At 33.7% G+C, this 21,747-nt stretch overlaps 1 protein-coding gene across 1 annotated transcript in view; it reads right to left on the bottom strand.

Annotated features, from left to right (window-relative positions):
• Positions 1–21,747, bottom strand: part of LOC126893190 (golgin-84) — a 44,154-nt gene that overhangs the window by 4,273 nt on the left and 18,134 nt on the right. The window contains exons 5-7 of the mRNA XM_050663145.1: positions 18,644–18,848; positions 12,377–12,610; positions 12,235–12,307 (exon numbers count right to left, since the gene is read on the bottom strand). Coding sequence (XP_050519102.1) covers positions 12,235–12,307; positions 12,377–12,610; positions 18,644–18,848 — 512 coding nt within the window. The remainder of the gene's footprint in view (positions 1–12,234; positions 12,308–12,376; positions 12,611–18,643; positions 18,849–21,747) is intronic.

Below are 21,747 nucleotides of genomic sequence, written 5' to 3'. Positions count from 1 at the left end.
CTCCAAGAATAATAATCAACTAGGCTTTTCGTTCCGACTTTTATATCGTCCGAGACGGTACAAAAACACGTTTTACTTAATTCATTGGCGTACTCTGGACGATAAAATTATATTATCGTCACAAATTTCAGATTCGTAATCAGCAACCTCAAAAACACCGGATATCAAATTTCGAAGGTATTAAAAATATTTACAATACATAAACCCTCCATATTACATCCGCCATTTTGTTTTTTGCAGTTTAGACATTGGATTCGTAATTAACGACCTCAAAAACTCCTGGATGTCTAATTTCATGCAAATCAAAAAACGCTTTCATATTTTTGCCATCTTTTCGGGATTTTGGACCACTGTGCGGCGTGGCATCGGCGCGCTTCTATCGTCCATAAGAAATACATGCGGCTATCTCGGCAATGTTCTATTCTTAACGTGAAACACTCTATAGAAGACTAGATATAAGTTGAGTGAATTATGATTCTCAAAATGGTGGTACAGTGTACAACCACAAGTGTTAACACAGGCTGACAAAATGTGACCAATGCTCGGATCTAGAGATCAGAACATACTTTTCAGAACTTTTTTGTGTGCTAAATCAGAATATGAGCTCCAAATTTCCAAATTGGCTCTGAATTCTGAGATATAATAACCTACAGTTGAGTCCGGGAATCTTTACCCGTGCGTCATCATTTAAAGCATACGAAATAAGTCGATGATAAGTCGGAAACTGAAATTTACTAAACGCAACAGCAAGTCACTTACTGTCACTTGCTGTTGCGTTTAGTAAATTTAAATTTCCGACTTATCATCGACTTGTTTCGTATGCTTTAAATGATGACGCACGGGTAAAGATTCGCGGACTCAACTGTATAAGTGCGAAATAGCGGTTTTTGAAGTTATGTAGCATCGTAATATAATTTTTCTCCCAGAAACTGTTATAACCATCTTAAAATATAGGTCTCAATCTTTTAAATGACGCTCATGTTACTCAGGTACATTCTTCTTTTTTGAGATCACATTTTAAAGTTTCTTAGTTAAAAAAAAGAATGTGTGTGTACTTTGTACGCACGTAAGAAGTTACACTTCTATTATTATGATTTCAACGAAATTAATATATGTACTTTAAACAGTTTATTTATATTTTATTTAAATATTAAACTAATTTTGTTACTATTATATTACTATTATATACTTATTGTGTTATTGTTACTATGTTAATGTTACTATTATATACTTATTAAACTATTAACTAAAATGTCGATCGGATAGCTCAGTGCGACTAGCGGCTGACCCGCACTTCACTTCACCGTGAGGTATGTGAGTTCAAGCCCAGCCAGGCCATCGGAAAAACAAAAAAGGCTAACGCGTCAGTATAAAATTCTAAATATGAATCTGGCGCTTAGACTGGAATATGCGGGCATCTGATCGGCCTATGAGGGAGCAGTACGGCAAGGAATAAGGGATTGCGGCTCGATGATACTCCCCATATATCCCTACCGGAAGGGCGTTGACGCCTAAAATACCGGTGTACACTAATTTTAATAATTACTACTTTTCAAAAAATTTTACTAAAACAATACCAAAAATTAAAAAAGTAAAAGAATAAAACACACACACAAACACATTGAAAAATGCCACAAATGATTTCTAAACAATAATTGTTGGAAATTTTTAACTAAATACGTATTTTCTGAAAAAAAAATTATATAATAATATACTTAAATCATAAAATGTATAAAAAAGTAAGTTTGTATTGGGGATTGAACCCGCGGACCATGGGCGCGGTTAGTTTTGAAATTCAAGTATCTTTAGATTTTGGCTACGGAGACATTTGCATTATGTTGGAAGATAGACCAACTGAACGTTTTAAACTTTTGACAGTTTTGAATTGAACCAAATTAGTTTGATTTTTGTGGAATTTAAATATTAAAATACAAGAAAACATAGAGTAAGAAAACAATATTAGATGAATATTGGTAGAAATTTTGTTGGTAATCAAATTATGTAAATCAAAGCATTACATACTAGGTAGGTTTATTTTACATTTTCCAAATAGGTAGGTAACTATGTAATTTTTTATTACGATACTGAAACATTTAGAATTACGTACCTGTTGCTTTTAAAAACTATTTAAAAAGTCACTACAATTTTAATCTTTCTTTTTTCTCTGCCCTCACAACAATAAAAACTAATATACACAACATTTGTTTACTCCTAACCGACATATTGAACAGTTCATTGCAATTACCCAATCAGAGCATGTTTAACGTTTCAGCTGTGCTCAGGACCAAGACTATTGATGAATTCGCGCACATATAAATTTACTCCCAACGCGCTTAAAGAAGTATAACTTCAAAAACCTACAAACAATATGTAGTACAACGAAAAATCTAATTTTTAATTGTTAAACTCATAAAACCTTATTCCAACAACCTCAAAACTACACATCCCAAACCGCCCAAAGTTGGGCAACAGACATAACTAATTTCAAAACGTATCGCGGGGCAAACTCTGACTCAGATCACTATCTTGTGGGGGCAAAATTCCAAAAATGGAATGTTGAAGGATTCAAAAGTCCAACAAAGAGACAAGAATATCAAAGTGCTCTCCAAATAAAATTTAACGGAACCAGATAGGAAGGTACAAGAGGAGGAATGGAGACAATAATTGAAAACAATAGGTTTTAGTATACGAGGTATATAAAAAAAATATGAATTATACTCGAGAGGAAACTACCCTTTTATTTCACAATATCGAAAATTGTTATTAAGAGAAGTTGTTTGGTATTAAAAATTATGTTACAATATGCAATTAAATTCTTCTAATCGAAAACAAAATTTTTTTTTTTTAAAATTACGGTTATTTACCCAACATCATTTTGATTAACTCCGTTATTATGAAGTTTGCGAAAAAAAGTTATTCTTTATAAAAAGGTCTGCATAGTCTAACATTTAAGATTCAATTATAAAGTATCAAATTTTATCAATTTTACACGAGGTATGTCAAAAATTATGAATTTCGCTTAAGAGTAAAGAACTTTTATTTTTAAATTAGAAGGATGTAATTGCATATTGAAACACTCAAACCTACACATCCCAAACCGCCTAAAGTTGGGCAACAGACATAACTAATTTCAGAACGTATCGCGGGGCGAACTCTGACTCGGGTCACTATCTTGTGGGGGCAAAATTCCAAAAATGGAATGCTGAAGGATTCAAAAGTCCAACAAAGAGACAAGAATATCGAAGTGCTCTCCAAATACAATTTAAGGGAACCAGATAGGAAGATACAAGAGGAGGAATGGAGACAATAATTGAGAAACCGTCAGCAAACAGTTGGTCAGTGAGAGAACATAATACAGTCACCAGTGCTATCCCCTCTACTCGCGCTGGTCCATGATTTGGTTGGCTGATGGTTTCAAACCGTTTGAAACTGATGCTAGAACAAACCTAATAATAACGGAACGTACAGAGGAAACTGCCGGAAAAGTCAAAAGGCAAAGAAATGCGGAATGGTATGATCATGAATGCAGAACTTCAGTAGAGGAAAAAAGGCAAGCTAGGCTTAACCAACTTCAAAGAAACACAAGGAGGCTTTGAAAAAACAAGTACAAGAAATCCTAGAGCATAAAAACAGACACGAAAGCAGAAAATCTATAAAAGAATAAAAGAAAGCACGCAGTCATTTAGACCAAAATTGACGATATGCCAATACAAGAACGAAGAACTACTAAAAGAGAAGTAAAAAATTATAATGAGATGGAAATAATACTTCGAAGAAAACTTAAAGCGCGACAATGAAAATGATCAAAGCGAAACAATATATTATGTAGTACCCGGCGGAGCAGCACATTGAAAATCCGAGTTATGAAGAAGTGGTTCAAATAATAACGAAATTAAAAACAATAAAGCGCCAGGAACGGAAGGAATTTCGGCAGAATCAATAAAACATGGAGGATCCGAACTCTGGGAAAGAACATTATTATCTAATAATGTTAATATGGATCAAGGAGCAAATGCCAGAGGAATGAGCAGTTGGCCTTATACAGCCAATATACAGGGTTGCGAGAAAGTCTGGCAACACGTTATTTTCTCATATTAAAATGAAACAAGACCAAATTGCTTATCGATAACTGATAAAACAAGGGTTGAACTTGAATTTAGGCACTTCGTAGTTTTCAAAATAATATTTTTACTTGTGTTTTTGAATCTAGAAAATCGTCATTTTTCGATTTTTTTCAGTTTTAAATTGTTTATAACTCGGAAACAATTAACTGTAGAGGAAAATTACAAAAGACCTTTTTTGTTCACAATGAACCAAGGAACCTAAAATAATGTCTACCCGGGCCAAAAAAATATTTTTATAAATTGTTTAATTTTTTTTAATAAATGTAGCAATAACTCCGAAAATATGGCATTTAGGTATAGGGAAAAATATATAAAAAATAATCAGTATCTCTTAAGAATTCCAAAACGCGAAAAATATACAGGGTGTTCTATTTGAAATAAGAAAGTTCATTAGATTTCCAGAAAAACGGAAGATTTGACAACAATGTATTCAATGTAATTACCACTATAATATCGGCCGCATTAAAAGACCCTTACCCACCAAAATCCATAAAAATCGTCCTAGCGGCTTCCCAGAAATTACCGTATTGCCAAACTTTTTCGCAACCCTGTATAAATACAACCAATATATAAGAGGGAATGCCAGAATTGTAGGTCAATTAGGTACATTGCTAAATGTAATATACAAAATTATTTCTGGTATTATGTACCGGGTGTCCCAATAAGAATGGCTCTCGGCCATATCTCAGGAACCGTTTATAGTACAGCTTTGAGAAAAAAATATTTATAACAAAAGTTGCCCCGGGAAAAGCCTGGAAATTATTTTCATAATTGTAGGTCCACCGCTAGAGGGCTTAATTGAATATCAAAAATTAAAAAATCAAAATTTTACAAAATTTACCTAATGAAAGGGCACTGGAAATCCAATCATCGTATTCTTCATAAAATTCTGCGCATATTTGATTTCACAAGTTTGTCTACCTTTGCAAATAAGAGGTGGGGGTGAGTGGGAACCTTCTTATGAAAAAATAGCTGTAAGTCCGGTTCTGCTAAATCGAATTTTGAATACTTGGTCTTGTTGAAAACAGCTCTTTTTCGTCAATGTAAGTGTCTTATTTTCGAAATAGCCTAATAAGTAATATGCCAGCTAGTAGGCGTTATTTAATTATTTTCGGAAATCTAGTTTTCTTTGGAGAATATTAAATACAAGTATGCATTTTTAATCCTGTATTACAGAATTAGACCAAATTAGCAACATAATACCGAAAACCGCATGTCGACACCTTTTTTCTATCTCGAGATACTTAAGAAACGTGTAAATTTTAAACAACTGTTAATGTCATCGATAAACGAAGTTAAGGAAAAGTAGTGTGCTATGGAAAAAACAAAGAAACCTTTTCCAGATGTAAACGTATATAATTAATTAAAACAACAATAATAAAGACAAACCACATAAAATATAACAAATAAACACTTACTTAGTGACGACCTAAATGTTCAAATTATTGCCCATCATTTTTGACGCAAGCATTTACTCTTTCAAGAGTAGATTGAACAGCAGTCTCAATTTCTGCTTTCGCAATGCTTTGAATGGCGTTTCGTATTATCTAGATTCTAGATCATGTTTTCTCGAGTAGTGGGCCTAGTGGCAAAAACAAGGTCTTTAATTCGTCCCCATAAATAAAAGTCTAAAACAGTTAAATCTGTTGCTATTTAATTTACTCATGAAAGAGTAAATGCTTGCATCGAAAATGATGGGCAACAATTTGAACATTTAGGCAGTCACTAAGACTAAGTAAGTAGTTGCTTTTATTTCTTTGTTATAAATTTACGTGCATAGAAATCGGCCCACTTAAAAATTTGGCCATTTTTGATGTCTCATATTTCCTAAACCTCTTCGCCGATTTAAGTGATTTTTTGAACATGGTATATACTTTAAAAATACCACTGGAATAATATTGTTGTTAAACAGGTAAATTTTCATTGTACACCGGGTGTACCAATCAAACTGTGTTTTTTTCTCAAAGTTCGCATCACCCTGTGGAATATTCTAGCATTTATAAAATACTGAAATTAAAACCCAACTACAGCCTCAGGTTTTTTTAACATTATGTTTTTTGATTCATTCGTTTATGTTGGGTAATAAAAAAGTTAGGTACTTTAACAACTAGACATGTTTTTAAATAAGTGCGACAAACTTTAAGGGGTAATTCTGCATGAAAAAATAATGACAGTTGGCTTTATAAACGAATGTCCGCAAATGTTTCGTTTCTGAGATACGGGATGTTCAATTTTTTCTTAAAAACTGACGATTTATTTATTGCTTTAAAATCAGTTGAGATATGCAAATGAAATTTGGTAGGTTTTAAGAGATAGTTATTGCAGATTTTTTTATATAAAATTAAGAATTTTATATTCACCATTAGCGTGCATACGGGTACTATGATCGGTCATATTACACGTGTGCGCGCTAATAGTGAATATTAAATTCTTAATTGTATGTCAAAAAATGTGCAATAACTACGTCTTAAAACCCAAAACATTTCATTGGCATATCTCAACCGGTTTTAAAGCAATAAAATAAATCGTAAGTTTGTAAAAAACAATTCAACATCCCGTATCTCGGAAACGAAACATTTGCGGACATACGTTTATAAAGCCAACTGTCATTATTTTTTCATGCAGAATTATCCCTTAAAGTTTGTCGCACTTATTTAGAAACACCGTGTATTGATGAAGAACATGTGTAGTTGTTAAAGTACGTAACTTTTTTATTATCCAACATAAACGAATGAATCAAAAAACATAATGTTAAGAAAACCTGAGGCTATAGTTGGGTTTTGATTTCAGTATTTTATAAATGCTAGAATATTCCACAGGGTGGTGCGAACTTTGAGAAAAAAACAAAGTTTGATTGGTACACCCGGTATACAATGAAAATTTACCTGTTTAGCAACAATAATATTAGTGGTATTGCTAAAGAATCAGGCTATAACATGTTCAAAAAATCACTTAAATCGGCCAACAGGTTTAGGAAATATGAGACATCAAAAATGACCAAATTTTTAAGTGGGCCGATTTCTATGCACGTAAGTTAATTTTACAGTGTTGTTTGTCTTATTGTTGTTTTAATTAATTATATACGTTTACATCTGGAAAATGTTTATTTGTTTTTTCCATAGCACACTACTTTTCCTTAACCTCGTTTACCTGTGACGGTAACAGTTATGTTTAAAATTTACACATTTCTTAAGATATCTCGAGATAGAAAAAAGGTATAGACATGCGGTTTTCTGTATTATGTTGCTAATTTGGTCTAATTTTGTAATACAAGATTAAAAATGCATACTTGTATTTAATATTTTCCAAAGAAAAACTAGATTTCTGAAAATAATTAAATAACGCCTCCTAGCTTGCATATTACTTATTAGGCTATTTCGAAAATAAGACACATTGACGAAAAAGAGCTGCAAGACTAAGTATGCAAAATTCGATTTAACAGAACCGGACTTACAGCCATTTTTTCATAAGAAGGTTCTCACTCACCCCCACCTCTTATTTGCAAAGGTAGACTTCAAACATGCGCAGAAATCAAATATGCGCAGAATTTTATGAAGAATACGATGATTGGATTTCCAGTGTCCTTTTATTAGGTAAATTTTGTGAAATTTTGATTTTTTAATTTTTGATATTCAATTACGCCCTCTAGCGGTGGACCTACAATTATGAAAATAATTTCCAGTCTTTTCCCGAAGCAACTTTTGTTATAAATATTTCTTTTCTCAAAGCTGTACTCAAAACGGTTCCTGAGATATGGCCGAAAGCCATTTTTATTGGGACACCCGGTACAATATATTGTTAGAATACTCCGAAAATATAATTGGTGGTGATTATCAAAATAGATTCAGACCGAATAGAGCCACTACAGATATTTAAATAAGCTTTTGATAGTGAGAAAAGAGACAAAATGCTGGAGGACCTGCGTAATTTAGGTAAGTATACCTAAGAAATATATTAACCTCATAAAAATGACGTTGCAGGGTTCAAAAGCCGCAGTTAGAGTAGATGGAGAACTGACACCCCTATTTGACATTAATGTGTGAGTGAGACAGGGAGACGCACTATCAACCATACTGTTCAACCTAGTTCTTGAGACAGTCATTAGAAAAAACAATGTAACCAGCAAAATTAATACCAAAACAACACAAATTACTGCATATAAAGACGATGTAGCTATTATTAGTAGAAGCAAGCAACAACTAATGGAAGCGTTCAAGGAAATTGATCCTGAAGCACGAAAAAGAGGGCCTAAAATTAACAAAACAACAACAAAGTACATGACCGTCAAAAGAACACCTGTCAATGAAAATAATATCGCAATAGACAACTACACTATTGAACGTATGGGTGCCTTCACATACAGGGTGTCCCCGAAAATGGTGCGTTCCTTTAAGGTATGGATATAATACACAATGTAGAACAAAAAAGTCCTATAACATTTTTTTCTAAAGTTACCGTTTTAAAAAAAAATTACATTGTTCGCCATATAAGCGAACTTTTATTTTCATAAAATTAACTAATTTGGCATCACTGTACAAGAAATGTTTGTGATTTAGTTTATTGACACCACAAATGTTGGTCAGACAGGTACACCTGCAAAATAATTGTACCACTCCATGTTTGAAAATCCAACAAAACAAGATTTTGCTTGTTTGTTTAGGATGAAGACAGGGTTTAATGTAAATACTTATGGCTAAAATGCTGCAACTATTTTTGAATTGTGATTGTCTATGTTTAGATTTTTGTATACATAGTTGTCAGATTTCAATTTGCATACCAAAATGTATTTTGGTTTTTTAGCCAAACGGTTGCATTTAGAAAAAAATGTTATACGACTTTTTTGCTCTACATGGTGACTTCTACCTATACCTTTAAGGAACGCACTATTTTCGGGGACACCCTGTATATGGGCACAGAAATCAATCAGAAGAATTCCGGAAGTAGCGAAATTATTAATGTATGTATTTCCAGTGGAAATCGTACATACTATGCTAATAAAAGATTGACGACATCCAAATTAGTAGACAAAAGAACCAAAATGACTATCTACAGAACATTGATTAGACCCGTAGTAACCTATAGTTGTGAAACCTGGGTAATGACGAAAAAAGGTGAAGCTCACCTCAGGACATTCGAGAGAAAGATACTGAGAAAAGTATATGGACCGATGCAAGAGGAAGATGGCACATGGAGAATCAGGAGAAACGACGAGGTTAATGAATTGAATGAAGGGTTTGATATTGTAAGATTTGCGAAAAGTCAAAGACTGTCATGGCGAGGACATGTCAAGAAGATACAAAAAACAGCAAATAAAATATTATAATGGAAGTCGGTAGCTTACACGATAACACCAATGATAACGGATCAAGATTGGCAGAGTTCGCTGTAGCCAACAATATGGTAGTGAAAACTACACAGTTCCAAAGGAAAAATATACATAAAGTAACCTGGGTGTCAAATGACGGAATCACACGAAACCAGATAGACCACGTGCTCATCGACGGAAGACACTCTAGCAATATCATCGGCGCACACAGTTTAAGGGGAGCAGAAAGTGACTCTGACCACTTCCTTGTCAGAATAAAAATGAGAACAAGGCTAAACACGAGACATCCAAAGCAACGCCAACAAGGAAACAGATGGGACATTTCAAGGCTCGATCTACCTGATAATGAACGCCAATATCAGTCACTGATTCAAAATAAATTGCAGACAATGGAAGAAGAAGAGACATCAACACCAGAATTGACCATAGACCAGAAATTGCAAAATATAACAAACGCCATAGAAAGCGCCGCAGCGGAAACGATAGGGAAACAAAAGAATAACAAGAAGAAAAACCAGTGGTTTGACCAGGAGTGCGAACAAAGCTTACAGCAGAAAGCAATCAAGAGGCTGGAGCTACTAACGCGACCTACAGAAGAGAACAGGGAAGACTACAACAGAGTAAGGACTCAAACCAGAAGACTTTTGAGAAGAAAAAAGAAACAGTACCTAGAAGCACGAATACAGCAACTCGAGGAGGAACATAGAACCGGTCAGTCTAGACAGTTTTATAGGGACATAAAAACAATGACGCAACACGATCAACAGCCCAAGATTTATAAAAGACGATGCAGGACAATTGCTCACTGACGACGAAGAGATAAGCCGCCAATGGAGAAAGTATTTTGAGCAACTCTTAAATACAGAAAACCCCACAACGACAGGGCAACAAAGACAGTACCAGTTGGCCGAACCTGAAATACCAGGGCCCACACTAGCTGAAGTAAAGTCCGCAATTTCGTCCCTAAAAAACCATAAAGCCCCAGGCCCAGACGGCATACAGGCGGAACTACTAAAAAAAGGGGGAGACAAACTACATCTTGAGATATATCATCTTATAAGAGAAGTCTGGGAAAGAGAAGAAATACCGAAACACTGGCATGAAAGCCATATAATACCTATTCACAAGAAGGGAGACAAACAAATATTTCGGAACTATAGAGGAATATCGTTAATTAATACAACATACAAGATTATATCCATAATACTGTTTAGAAGATTAACTCCATACGCAGAGGAAATAATAGGCGACTACCAAAGCGGATTCAGACCGGGAAGGTCGACTATAGACCAGATCTTCGTCCTACGCCAAGTGTTGGAAAAAAACTGGGAATTCAACCGCGATGTACACCAAATCTTCGTGGACTTCAAACAAGCTTACGATTCTGTTAGCAGAGAAGCATTGTGGGAGACTATGGTAGAAATGGGAGTACCTGGAAAACTGGTATAATTAGCAAAGGTGAGCACGGAGAACGCTTCCGCACGAATCAGAGTTGGCAGCAACACGTCGGAGGAATTCCTCATTGACACCGGACTTAGACAAGGAGATCCTCTCGCCCCCCTGCTGTTTAACTTCGCACTGGAACATGCAGTAAGGAAAGCTCAGCCACAACTGACAAACGGATTTGCCGCTCAAGGATCAAAAATACGATTAGCCTTTGCGGATGACGTGGACACAATTGCACAATCCACCAGAGATGCAAAAGAAGTTTTCACCCTATTCGAGAACGGAGCCAAGGAAGTTGGTCTTAAGGTCAACGAGGACAAGACCAAGTACATGGTGGTTACGAAGAACTTAAGACCAAGGGTTAGACAAAACGTAACAATTAATGAATACAATTTTGAAGTCGTCAAAGAATTTAAGTACTTGGGAGCGATCATAACATCTGAAAATAACTATGAAAAGGACGTGGCAGCCAGGATTATTGCAGGAAACAGGGCATATTACTCGTTAAGGACCCTACTTAAATCAATAATACTCTCAAGACCAGCAAAAATAAGAGTATATAAGACAATAATTCGTCCCACAATAACATATGGAAGCGAAACCTGGACTCTGAATCAGCGGGAAACAACAAAATTACTGGTACTTGAAAGAAAGATACTGCGGAATATCTATGGGCCTTGCAGAGAAGAGACAACAGGAGAATGGAGAAGAAGACACAATGATGAACTCCAGACAATATACGGAGATGAAAACATAGTACGCTACATTAAATCAAACAGAATACGATGGGCGGGTCACGTACTAAGATCAAGTGACGAAAGACTTCTAAACGCCACATTCTGGGAAAGGCCCGACGGAAAAAGGTCAGTTGGTCGCCCAAGAAAGAGATGGAAGGACGCAGTAGCCAGCGATCTACGTAAAATGGGAGTACAGCAATGGGAAATAGCTGCTCAGGACCGACAACAATGGAGGGAAATAGTAAACGCGGCCAAGACTCACATAGAGTTGTAGAGCCAAATGATGATGATGATGATGAAGTCGGTAGGAAGACGAAAAAAAAGGAAGGTCCAAAACGAAATGGTTGGATGACGTGGAAGATGACCTGAAAACCATGAATATAAGATAATGGAGGAGAACACAAGAGAGATCTGAATGGAAGGACATTCATGGAATGGAAGGACATCAAAACCAGAGCCAATTCAGCAGATTGGAGCTCACATTCGTATTCAGCGTACAAGAAACCTTTAGAAAAGTATACTTTGTTTTCTGGGTGTCAGACTTGTCGGCCCGTGTTATTTTTCTATAAATTAATAATGTAGTCTAATATTGAAATTTTACCATCTGATTCTGTTATGTTGATAATTTTGGCTTGAGATCGATTCACTTGGACAAAATTTTTCTTGTATTCATTCTAAAACAAAAAGAAGTTCAGTTTATACATAAAACACCACAATTCATTGAGAAAAAAATTGCTTATTACTTCTAGTTTTTCTATTTGTAGCCTTAACGCATTCCTTTCAGTGGTGACAGTCTCCAAATTGTTTTGCTTAACCATCAGTGTTTGTGTTAAAGATTTGATTCGGGATTCAATATCTTCGTTTGCTGCTACATTACTTTTATTCTTCATAGCATCTTGAAACATCATAATTTCATTTGTTTTTGATTTTACTAATTGTTGAAGTTGATTAATCTCTTGAAGTGCTTTATATAATTCCTAAAACCAAATAGTAAGATAAGTTCACGAATTATAGTCATATACACTTGAGAGCAAAAAAATCGAGTCACCCAATGAACTGTAGTTTATACTTTCATGTAGTAATTCCATGTTGTGTTCTTTGAATTAAAACAACTATTGCAAACAAAATGTCTACGATAGAGCTTCCAAAAGATAATAATTGAGTGGTCGTTTGCCAAAAGCTCATATGTCCATTTTTGCTACTTTTCAGGAGAGCAAATTAAAACTTCTACAGTTTTAGAAACTTCTACAAAAATCACAGTTTTAGAATCACAGAAACACAGAAATCACAGAAACATCATATTTGGTTTTGAGTTTAATGTCCTTACAGCTATCCATATGAGTTTACATATAACCTAGCTACAAATGTCATAAAAATGTTCTGTTAATTTTGCAAAATACAAAAAATTTACGGATCTAAGTGCATAACTCAGCTTTTGGCAAACGTTTTTTAAATAAACTACTGGCAACATTGTAATACAATTTGGTGGGTTTTAAGAGGTAGTTATTGCGCATTTTTTGACATTCATCTAACAATTATCTATTCACCATTGGCGCGCATACGGGTAATGGTCTAAATTTTTGAAAGAAAAAAATAGTACGCCACTGATATATTTCAAATTAAAGATCATTTTTGAATTCCTCGTTTAATTTATGATAAAAAACCTCTCTTGTCTTATTTTCATATGGTGCATCATTTTTATGTAAAAAAATAAATATCTTAAAGCGTATTTTTCATTTATTTAATACATTATCAAGAACTATCTACTAAAATAATACTAAACTAGAACAATAATAGAAATTAACACTAATAAGATTTAAACTAGGCTCAACGCTACAACAAATGTTCAAAATTACCTCTTTTAAATGTGACAGTAGAATTTTATATTCATCATTGTCGCGCGTACGGGTAATGGTCTGAATTTTTTTAATGAAAATAATGGTGCACCACCGAGATATTTCAAATTAAAAATCATTTTTGAATTCCTTGTTCAAGTTACGATAAAAAATCTATCTGTCTTTTTTTCATACGATACGCCGTTTTTATCCAAAAAAATAAAACATCTTAACGTTTACAAAGTATTTGAAATAAGTTTCTATATGGAAACTACCTCGAATACTTTGTAAGCGTTAAGATGTATTATTTTTCTTGTACAAAAACGGAGCCGCATATGAAAAAAGGCAAGACGTATTTTTTGTCACAAATTATACGAGCAATTCAAAAATGATTTTTAATTTGACATATCTCAGTGCCATACTATTTTTTTTAAGAAATTCAGACCAATACCCATACGCGCGCCAATGATGAATATAAAATTCTTCTGCCACCAGTGAAGAAGGTCATTTTAAACATAGTATGTTGTAGCTTTACGCCTAGTTAAAATCTTATTACTGTTATTTTCTGTTATTTTTCTAGCTTAGTATTATTGTATTAGATAGTTCTTGGTAATGTATCAATGAAAAATACGCGCTAAGATGTTTATTTTTTTGCGTAAAAACGGTGCATCATAAGGCGGAAAATAAGGCAAGAGACATTTTGTATCAGAAATTAACCATAAAATTCAACAATAATTTTTAATTTTGAATATCTCAGTGGAGTTCAATTTTTTTATTTAAAAAAATTCAGACCATTGCCCGTTTGGCCAATGATGAATAAAAAATTCTTATTTGTATGTCGAAAAATGTGCAATTACTACTGCTTAAAACTGAGCAAATTTCATTGTCATATCTCAACTGGTCGAGTACTAAATAAATTGGCAGCTTGAAAAAAAAATTCTACGTATCTCAGAAACGAAGCATTTGAGGACATAAATATATGTTTATCGAGCAAACTGTACTTATTTTTTTATTTAGAATTACCCCTTACAGTTATTTACCTCATACTTATTTAGAAACACCCTGTAATCTTTCTAAATACAAAAAAAATTGCCAACATAATATATTTAAACATTTTTAAAACAAACTCTTTATACAAAATAAAAAAATACTGCTCCTAAAGATACAAGAAAAGTTCAAGAAATATAGAAAAAAATGTATGTCAAAATATGATAAATCCACTTCAAGTGTACATATCTGCTTTTGGCTTGCGCCATATTTTATGACTTACAACTGACAAGGGTACATATCAGTACCGTTGATTTGGTCATGTGGACATATCCAGATTTAAACATGGAGGTTGAACTACATTTCACAGTACACTGGACATATCTACTTTGGGCAGATGAAGCATATAATCACACACTATCAACTGGCATAAAAAAGTCAAAATCACAAAAAGTGGACATATCAGCTTTTGGCAAACGGCCACAGAATTGCTTTATGCAAATTGGCAACATGTAAAATTTGTCTTCTTCTCTATAGCATATTATGGAATGCAGCAAACATTGTAACGGGCATGTTCTACGCAATTTAAACCTCTATGAATTTGCCGGTGGTCGTCTCAGTCGCTTTTCAAACGTTGACCTGTGTGTACACTTCGAAGTGCAGTAAGTGAATATTTTACAAAATGGATACTTCACCAGTGAAGGCGGTCCAGGTAATTGCATAATTACGAGAGGGATATAATCAGAGGACTGTCACCCGTCGCTTTCCTTTTGACGAAGTCGATAGTCTCAATGGCTTACCGTCGCTAACAGGAGACCGGTAGCTACAGTCGACGACCATATTTAGGTCGGTCTACGTGTAATGACCGAGAGGGATGATCGATTTATTGTCCTTAGTGTCTTAGGAAATCGCCACGTAACAGGAGTTGAGCTTCAAAAATCCTTGAGGAATATTCGAGGTGTGACCGTCACTCAGTGGATAGTTAGGAGAAGGCTTAAGGTTGCCACTTTGACTCCAAGACGAGCTAACAAACGGCCCAATTTGAACGCACGTCAGAAATAAGCCCGAATTGGGACCTTGGCCAATGATGCAGAGGTTTATTCTCCGACGAGAGTCGAATATGCTTGTAAAGCAATGACAGAAGATGACACTTCTATCGAAGGCCCGGAGAACGATTAGCCAGTGCTGCAGTGTCAAAACAGTGAGCTATGGAGATGGTTCGTGGAAGTTTTGGGGTGGTATATCTTTAGAAGGAAAAACACAGCTTGTGATCGTGCCCGGTGGTAGTCGCGGAGGATGTTTGACAGCAGATCATTACATTAAGGATATTCTCCAAGACAATGTTGTTCCCTACAACGGCTCTATGGGCGACGGCTTCATGCTAAAGCATGATAACGCTCGATGGCACACAGCGCGGATTAGGAAAGATTATCTGGCCAACACCAATATAACAACAATGGATTGACCTTCATTAAGTCCGGATATGAATCCCATCGAGCATATATGGGATAAGCTCAAACGCAGAGTTCGGGTCCCTAATCCAACACCAGTGACAGTGGCGGAGCTAAAAACTGCATTAAATGAAGAGTGGGAAGCGATTCTTCAGGAATCAGTAAGAAACTTAATAGGGTCGCATGGAAAGTGTAATACAACGTAGAGGAGGAAATACTCAGTATTAGTTTTGATTTACACACATTTTTTATGTTAATTTACTTTTATATTCACTACATAATGACTTTCATTCATAACATGTTTTCTCACATACAATATTAAGTTATCTTTCTTATGTTCTTTAGTTACTAAGGGAACATCCATAAACTACATCGTAAAATTTTTGGAATTTTTAACCTCCCCCCCGTCGTAAAGCGTCGTTTACAGTTGACCCTCCTCATACCGACGTCGCAATTGCAATTCATGACCCCCCTTTCTAGAGATTTTTTTTAAATTCAATGTTATTTCTGGATTTTTTAAAGTTAGCTCTCCAAGTTTATTTACGAATGTATCCAAATCAGTATTACTATGTAGCTCATTAATATCGGCGTACTTTCTTCTCTGAATTCACTGTACAACTAATAATTAGCTTTATTGGGACAAAAGACAACACTTTTATCGGAGTTCCTATGCTTTCTTAACTGCATCATACAAAGTTTAATATTTATTATGTTTTGATTCCAATGCCATTTCTTTTATTAAATATAAATAGATACAATGTACTAACTAAATAGAATAGAATATTTTATTTCCATTCATTCTTGTAGAATTGTTTCACACAGAGTATTCAGTAAATAAGTGAACAGTTTAATATTTATTTCTTCCAGGCGTTGTTCTGAAAAGAAGCGTTTGTTCCAAGATATAGAACAATGTTTTATTGTTTGTATAAAACTGCTAGCAATATTATTAAGGTTGTGAGTGATAAAAACAAAATGAAAAGTATGCGATAAAAATAATATACTAATTTTTTTAATTCTAAAATAGGATATATTTTTTTCTATGGATGCTATATACAATATGCAACTTCTCCCACTACTTACATACATTCAAAACGAACAATTCCCCACGCAGTGAGAAAAGTCGGCCATTGCAATGAGAAATATTTTTTCTCACGGGTTCTCCCACGGTCTTCCATACTATGATCGTCGTTTCCATGGTAACATGCACAATACAAACATAATTAATGTTGTCAAATAAATGTGTTAAAGCAAAACCTACCAGGAATTACCTTTCAAAACTGTTCAAAAATAACTGTTAATTAGAATTTTTAAAAATAAGGTGCAGTGGAACCCCGATAAGTCGGCTCCCGATAACCCGGAAGTCCGGCTAATCTGGACCGATTTTCATCAGACAAACATTTCAATAATTCAAAATAAAAATGTATGTAATATAATATTTGAGAGATAATATGTATTTGGGTAATTTGAACTATACGATAGTAAAAATGACTCATGGTCCACGGCGGCGTTCATTGGCTTCAATTATCGGAAACAACAGGCACCTGTAGTATTTATTTATTTCAATCAAACTGTCTTGTGATTGTTTAAAAAAGACTAAAAGACTATTTAAAAAATTATTTTTTAAACAATGGTCTTAGTCTTCACTGTTCTTAAATAGATAAATCGATTTCCTTAGTTGCGAAATTCTAGTACCGCTCATACGCATCCGTTTTGGGTAGTTCGACGGTTACTTTATCGCATAACTTTGTTGTCTTTCATTTTTAAGAATTTTAGACACTCGATGATTAACTTACGAGGTTTTTTAGTACTTAAAGTTACTCTTGCTTTAAGTCGGTAAAATACACCGTCTTTTTTTGAAAAAAATTTTCAAAATTTTTTCAAATTCAATAAACGAAAAATTTTCATATCGATTTTTCTAGAAAACGGTGCATTCTACCGCCTTAAAGTAAGAGTACCTTTTAGTACTAGAATACCTAACCATTTAATAATCTAGTGTCAAAAATGCTTAGAAGTTAAAGACAAAAAAGTTATGCGAAAAAATACCAGTTGCCCTACCCAAACGGGCGCCTATGAGCGGTACTAGAAATTCGTAATTAATGGAGGTTCTGGAGGTATTTAAGAACTAATTACCAGACGCCATCTTCAAATAGCTCTAGCTCCCTTAGGAAGCATTTTCGGACTAGGTGAATTGGGTTAAATTGTCTTAAAATTATCTGAGGAACCTCCTGTCTTCGTTTGTCGGTAGAGTTTCTGGACACCCTGTATACACAATAACACGCATTCAATGATCGAAAATCATTTTAAAATATGGGATTCTGTATTCTTGTGACGTAAAGTCAAAAATTGAAGTCTCCCCACCACCGTCGATCTGGGCAACCGTAGTATGTCTAAGAACCTTGAATAAACAATGTTTAAAAATACCATGACAACTATTGTCACTTGTTTCATATGACGCGATTATATTTCACAGGCTTCCTGATTTCAGTGTCCTTTGTTTTGGCGCATACCGTATTTTGTAATATAAATGACAAGATATAGGCAGAACGAGGTCCAGAAACCAGAAAATGAATCTAATATTTCACTTTGTTAGTTTGAAATATTTGTTTGCTTTGAGTGGAAGTACTCTACCTGAAAACTAAAAGTACCGAAAGTAACGAGTATAAAGTACCGGGTATTGATATTCAAAAGTAACGAAAATTTACATCACTGTTATATACATCACAATAAAAACACTTACATTGTTTTTTTGCAGACAATCTTCTTCTGCTATGGCCCTGATCTTCTTTTCATTCGCTAAAGTTTGTTCCAGACTTTGATTAGTAGATTGTAGACCACTCTGAATAACTTGATGTTGCATCTGAAGTGACTGTATCTCTTTTAATAAGTGAGCATTCTTTTGTGTCAATTCATCTGATTTGTTTTGATGAAATTCTAGTTCTTTTCTAAAACACAGTATTTTTTGTTAATACAAAACATGTATTTATTAGCAATTAGTTCAAAGGGCAACTACTGAAAATATAACAAGTTGTTTAAACAGTATGTCCCTGTAAGTTGGAACCATATGGAAAACTTTTTTATTATTAATTTTACGAAAAAAAGTTATTCTTCATAAAAAGCTGTGCATGGTCTAAAACCTAAGATTCAACCATGAGATATCAAATTTTATGAATATTATACAAGGTATGTCAAAAAATATAAATTTCGCTCAAGAGTAAAGTAGCTTTATTTTTGACAATATTCAAAATTGCTATTAGGAAAAGTTGATGCAATTAAGAACTATATTCTAATATGCAATTATATCCTTCTAACTGAAATTTTTTTTTTGAAAAGTTGTGGATAACCAACATTATTTTCAGTTATTTTAATTCTGATAACTCTTTTATTATTAATTTTACGAAAAAAGTGATTTTTCATAAAAAGTTCTGCATGGTATAAAACCTAAAATACAACCATGCTATATCAAATTTTATGAATTTTATACGAGGTATGTCAAAAAATATAAATTTCGATCAAGATTAATGTACTTTTATAGTTCAGAATATTTCAATTAGACGGATGTAATTACATATTGGAACATAGTTTTTAATTCCAAATAACTTTTCATAACCACAATTTTCGATATTGTGAAAAATAAAGGTATTTATATACTCTTGGTATATTTACTCTTGAGCGAAGTTCATATTTTTTGACATACCTCGTATAAAATTGATAAAAGTTGATATAAGATGGTTGGTTATATTTTAGGTTTTAGACAATGCAGAACATTTTATAAACAATAACTTTTTTCGTAAAATTAGTAATAAAATAACGATTTTAATTGAAATAACTGAATGTTGGTTATCCATAATTTAAGAAAAATTTTCAATTTTTTTTTAATTAGAAGAATGTAATTGCATATTATAATATAGTTCTTAATTCCAAACAACTTTTTATAATAACAATTTTCAATATTGTGAAAAATAAAGCTACTTTACTCTTGAGCGAAATTCATATTTTTTGACATACCTCGTATAATATTCATAAAATTTGATATCTGATGGTTGAGTCTTAGGTTTTGGAGCATGCAGAGCTTTTTATGAAGAATAACTTTTTCTCGTAAAATTAATAATAAAAAAGTTTTCCATATAGTTCCAACTTACAGGGACATACTGTATATTTAAACAGGGTGGACCATCATATTCGCCCAGTCTCTGTGCAGAAAACGACATAATATTTAAAAAAAATCCGTTTTTTATTAAATATTTTTTAAATAAAAAATAGCTTTATTTTGCAATTAAATATTTACTTAATATTGAAAAGCGAAAAATTTGTGAATATGAATAACGTATTTTGGTCCACCCACACACTAAGCATTTTGATTAAAGTATCACAAATACACAAAACCAAACTTATATGGAATCATCTGATATTTCTTATGCTTTCAAGCGAATTAAAAAAAACAACATATCAAGTCAAACAATATTTGTTTTAAAGCAATTAATCCCCAATAGATACAAATTAAAGCAAACAATAAGTCTGAAAATAATAAATTGACACTACAGTGGTACCTCGATAAGTCGGATTAATCGGGACCGTGGCCGATCCGGGTTATTGAAAATCCGAGTTATCGACAATTTCTAGATAAAATATTATTTATTATTATATGTTGAAAAAGATTTATCATAGTTATTATTTTTTCATTTTTTTCGATGGTCCAGGCTGCGAGTAAAGATCTGAATCAGTATCCGAGGTAGCGTTACCAGGTGTCCCGATTTGCGCGGGACGTCCCGATTTTCAAGGGTCTGAGGACGCGTACCGATTTGTACCTGATCGGGACACTAAATGTCCCGATTTTCACCCACGAAAACCAATTTCAGGACTTGCAGTGAATTTTATAACTGTTATAAAAACAAGCCACTCCTAAAAGCGGCAAAATCGAATGAAAAATATAATTTTAATAAAAATAAATAATTTACTTAATCTACGATTTTTTGTGTAATTTCGTCTGATTATTATTATTATGTACGATTAAATACAGATTATTATAGAAACACCTGTAGTCCAGTAAATGAACGGGAAATACGGCGATACCGTGTAGTTTTCAGGATCAACTCCGAATTGCATGAAAATTTGGAAGGCTTGTGCCGTTGGTTGCTTTTACTCGGGGGGTAACAGTCACCCCTAGTGGGGGTAAGAACCGCGCGTTTAAAATAAGTCCGAAGATGGATAAATTGACTAAAAATAATGAAAATGTTTATTTTTCGACAAAAAAAAAAACCCGTTTTCAGGCGATTTTCACAAATAACTCAAAAAGTAGGTATTTGATCGAAAAAAATATTCTTAGCAAAAATGTAGCATAATATAAAAAAAAATGAAAAAAATTGTGAACTCGTCAACTCTATAGATCCAGCAAAAGCAAAGTTGTAGCTCATGAAAAATACGTTTTTATTCGTCAAATTCCAAATCAAATATTTCAACGTGGAATAACCAAGAAATGAAGCACTTTTCGGGAAAACCAGTTAAAACTTTTTTAATAAAGCTTTATTTTTATGTTTTAAAAAAGTTTCTAGCATCAAAACTAAGCGAGTTATGCTCAAAATCAAGTTGACTCCTTTTTTTTGGTAAAAAAATCGTGAAAATCTCCCTCAACTTAGCACCCCAAATGAAATTAATCGTTACCGCTTTACAAACAATTTACTTTACTTAAGTATTTTTTACATGATTTAAAGGGCCTGAACGAGTCACTATTTACGAGTGTATGCAAAATATGAACAGCCATATTTGAACCAATTTTTGTCTAAAAGAAAAACAAAATGAATCTATCATATTTATAAAAGCAAAACCTACCTACTTTTTACTACT

Source organism: Diabrotica virgifera, chromosome 10, assembly GCF_917563875.1.
Source record: "Diabrotica virgifera virgifera chromosome 10, PGI_DIABVI_V3a".
NCBI classification, from domain to species: Eukaryota; Metazoa; Arthropoda; class Insecta; order Coleoptera; family Chrysomelidae; genus Diabrotica; species Diabrotica virgifera.
Note: the sequence above shows the minus strand (reverse complement) of the source record. Positions and strands in the feature narration are given on the sequence as shown.